Raw genomic sequence first — 2,183 nt, 5'->3', positions numbered from 1 at the left:
CTTCAGACAGCATCCAATTCGGCAGCCGGCGGGCCGCCGCCGCCGGGTGCAGCAGGACCGCCAGAGCCTCCCCCACGCGCCGTGCATCGGACGCGCGCGGCGGCGGCGCGGGGCGTGGCGCCGAGGCGGCGGCTGCGGTGCCGGGGCGGGGCTTGGGGCCGGTCTGGGGCAGCTGGAAGCCCCGGGCTGTCGCGAGCGCCGCCGCCAGGTGGCGGGCAGCTTCCGCCAGCTCCTCGGCCCCGTCTCCGCCCCCGCCACTGCTTCCGCGGCTGCTCGGCGCCCGCAGCACAGCCAGCGCCTCCGGCAGGGGCGGCATCTCGAGCTTCGTGCAGCAGAGCAGCGCCAGCTCGGCCGCGGCTGAGGCTGCGGCGCCGGCCGGGGACGCCTTCGCAGCCTGCGGGCCTTCTTTGGCGCCTTCGAGCTGGCCGGCCGAGCACTCCGCCTGCTTTGGCTTGAGCATGCCAGAGAATGCATTGAGTGCGTCCAGGGGCTTACGCTCCATCAGAAGGCCCAGGCTACGCTGAAGGCCGGCGCCCGGCTGGCCGGCCGCCGCCGCCTCCTCTTTCGGCTTGAGCATGGCGGAGAATACGTCAAGGGCGTCCAACGGCTTCCCCTCTTTCAGGAGGTCCAGCCCGCGCAGCAGGCGGGCCGGCAGCGGCGCCTGCACCGTCGTCCCGGCCCCGCGCCGCGCGCCGTCGCCGACGCTGATGGCGCCAGCGGCGGTATCGGTTGACGTCGCGTACCGCAGCAGTACGTCGCCCAGGCCCGGCGCATCAAGCGCCAGGTCGAGGGCGTCCCCTGCGCCGCCGCCGCCGCCGGCTGCGGCCGCCGCAGAGTGCTGCTGCAGCAGGGCGCGCAGCGCGGCGAGGGCGGTCTTGGGGTCGGGGGCGGCGGCCACGCCAACGGCAGCCTGCTTGAACTTGGCGGCCTGTGCGAGCCATTTGGAACGAGGGTTCACATGAGGAGACTTGATGTCAATGTAAATCTTAAATCGTGCGTTTGATGGTGAGTGGTGTGGGCATGTGTGTGTGCATTGGTGAATTGCATGCGTGCGTCCTCGCATGCATGCGGGTGTGCGCGCTTTCTGGCGCAGGGGTGAGGTGACTGTATGGGTTGTGATAGGGGCAGGAACAGTAGCGAAGGGCAGAGGCGTCGCCGCAAAAGTACCTTCTGAGCACCACCTGCTGGCGCGTCCCACCATTTGTGCTCCCTTCAACCTACCGCAAGCCGCTGCTCCTAAGGCTCCGCCTCGCAACAAGCAAGAAGGATGCCTCCTCCTCTGCCCCCACTTGCGCCCCGGCCCCCCCACTCACCGTGATGTAAACAGCCGCGTCCGCCTGCGCCCTGCGCGCCAGCCCGCCCAGCTTCTCGCCAGCCACCGCCTCCGCACGCCTCTTCTGGTTCACGATCTCTTGCAGCTGCCTGTCGGTGCTGCGATCCAGCTGCTCCAGCTCCCGCTGCACGCGCGCCAGCTCAGCGGCTTGCGCCGCGGCGGCGCGTCGCGCGGCCGCCTCCGCCTCCGCCTCAATTGCCTGGTGGGTAGGGCGCAGGTGCAACGTGCTGGGTGCATCCACTGCATCGACACGCGCCGGGCCTTGTCAATGCCCCTGCCCCTCTTGTTTTGTGCAGGCGCCGCAGCATTGCATTGTGAATACGGCGGCTTGCTTTGGGCTGATCGCGCGCCACGACAAGCCCTGCTCAGCTGCCACTCGCACCTTGGCGGCGTCCTGCGCTTTCGCGTCCTGCTCAAGCCGCTCCAGCTCCCGGGCAGCTTCCTCACGTCGGTCCTTCTCCCAGGCCGCCAGCTCCCGCCTGTTGGCGTGCTCCTGGGGAACGGGGGGCACAGGAATCCATGGTTGGGTGTGAGAAACACGTTGGGACCAAGCAATGGCATGTGGTGGCGACACGAGGGCAGGGCTGGTGATGTTTTTGAGTATGCAGCTCCAGGCAGCTGCATGCGGGCAGTGGCCATCAACCAGCATGCATCCAAGGCAACGGCACCCACTTAAGCCCTCTGTTGCAGACACACCCGCAGATCAACGAGCGGCTGCCAGACCCACCGTCACAGCCACCTCCTTCTCCAGCCGCTTCTGCTGCAGCTCCAACTCAACAGCTGCCTTGCGCGAGGCCAGCTGCGTCTCCAGCAGGGCCTGCTTCTTCTTGAGCTCCTCCACCCTGTGTGC

General features: G+C 68.8%; 1 protein-coding gene across 1 annotated transcript in view; it reads right to left on the bottom strand.

Annotated features, from left to right (window-relative positions):
- Positions 1–2: 2 nt before the first annotated feature.
- MNEG_9004 (NFX1-type zinc finger-containing protein 1) overlaps positions 3–2,183 on the bottom strand; it is a gene marked incomplete at both ends in the record, with an annotated part of 12,483 nt that continues 10,302 nt past the window's right edge. The window contains 5 exons of the mRNA XM_014042524.1: positions 3–132; positions 438–928; positions 1,314–1,532; positions 1,716–1,826; positions 2,061–2,175. Coding sequence (XP_013897978.1) covers positions 3–132; positions 438–928; positions 1,314–1,532; positions 1,716–1,826; positions 2,061–2,175 — 1,066 coding nt within the window. The remainder of the gene's footprint in view (positions 133–437; positions 929–1,313; positions 1,533–1,715; positions 1,827–2,060; positions 2,176–2,183) is intronic.

This window comes from Monoraphidium neglectum (assembly GCF_000611645.1).
Source record: "Monoraphidium neglectum strain SAG 48.87 unplaced genomic scaffold scaffold01785, whole genome shotgun sequence".
Lineage (NCBI taxonomy): Eukaryota > Viridiplantae > Chlorophyta > Chlorophyceae > Sphaeropleales > Selenastraceae > Monoraphidium > Monoraphidium neglectum.
The sequence above is the reverse complement of the archived record's forward strand: the minus strand, read 5'-3'. Positions and strand labels throughout refer to the sequence as shown.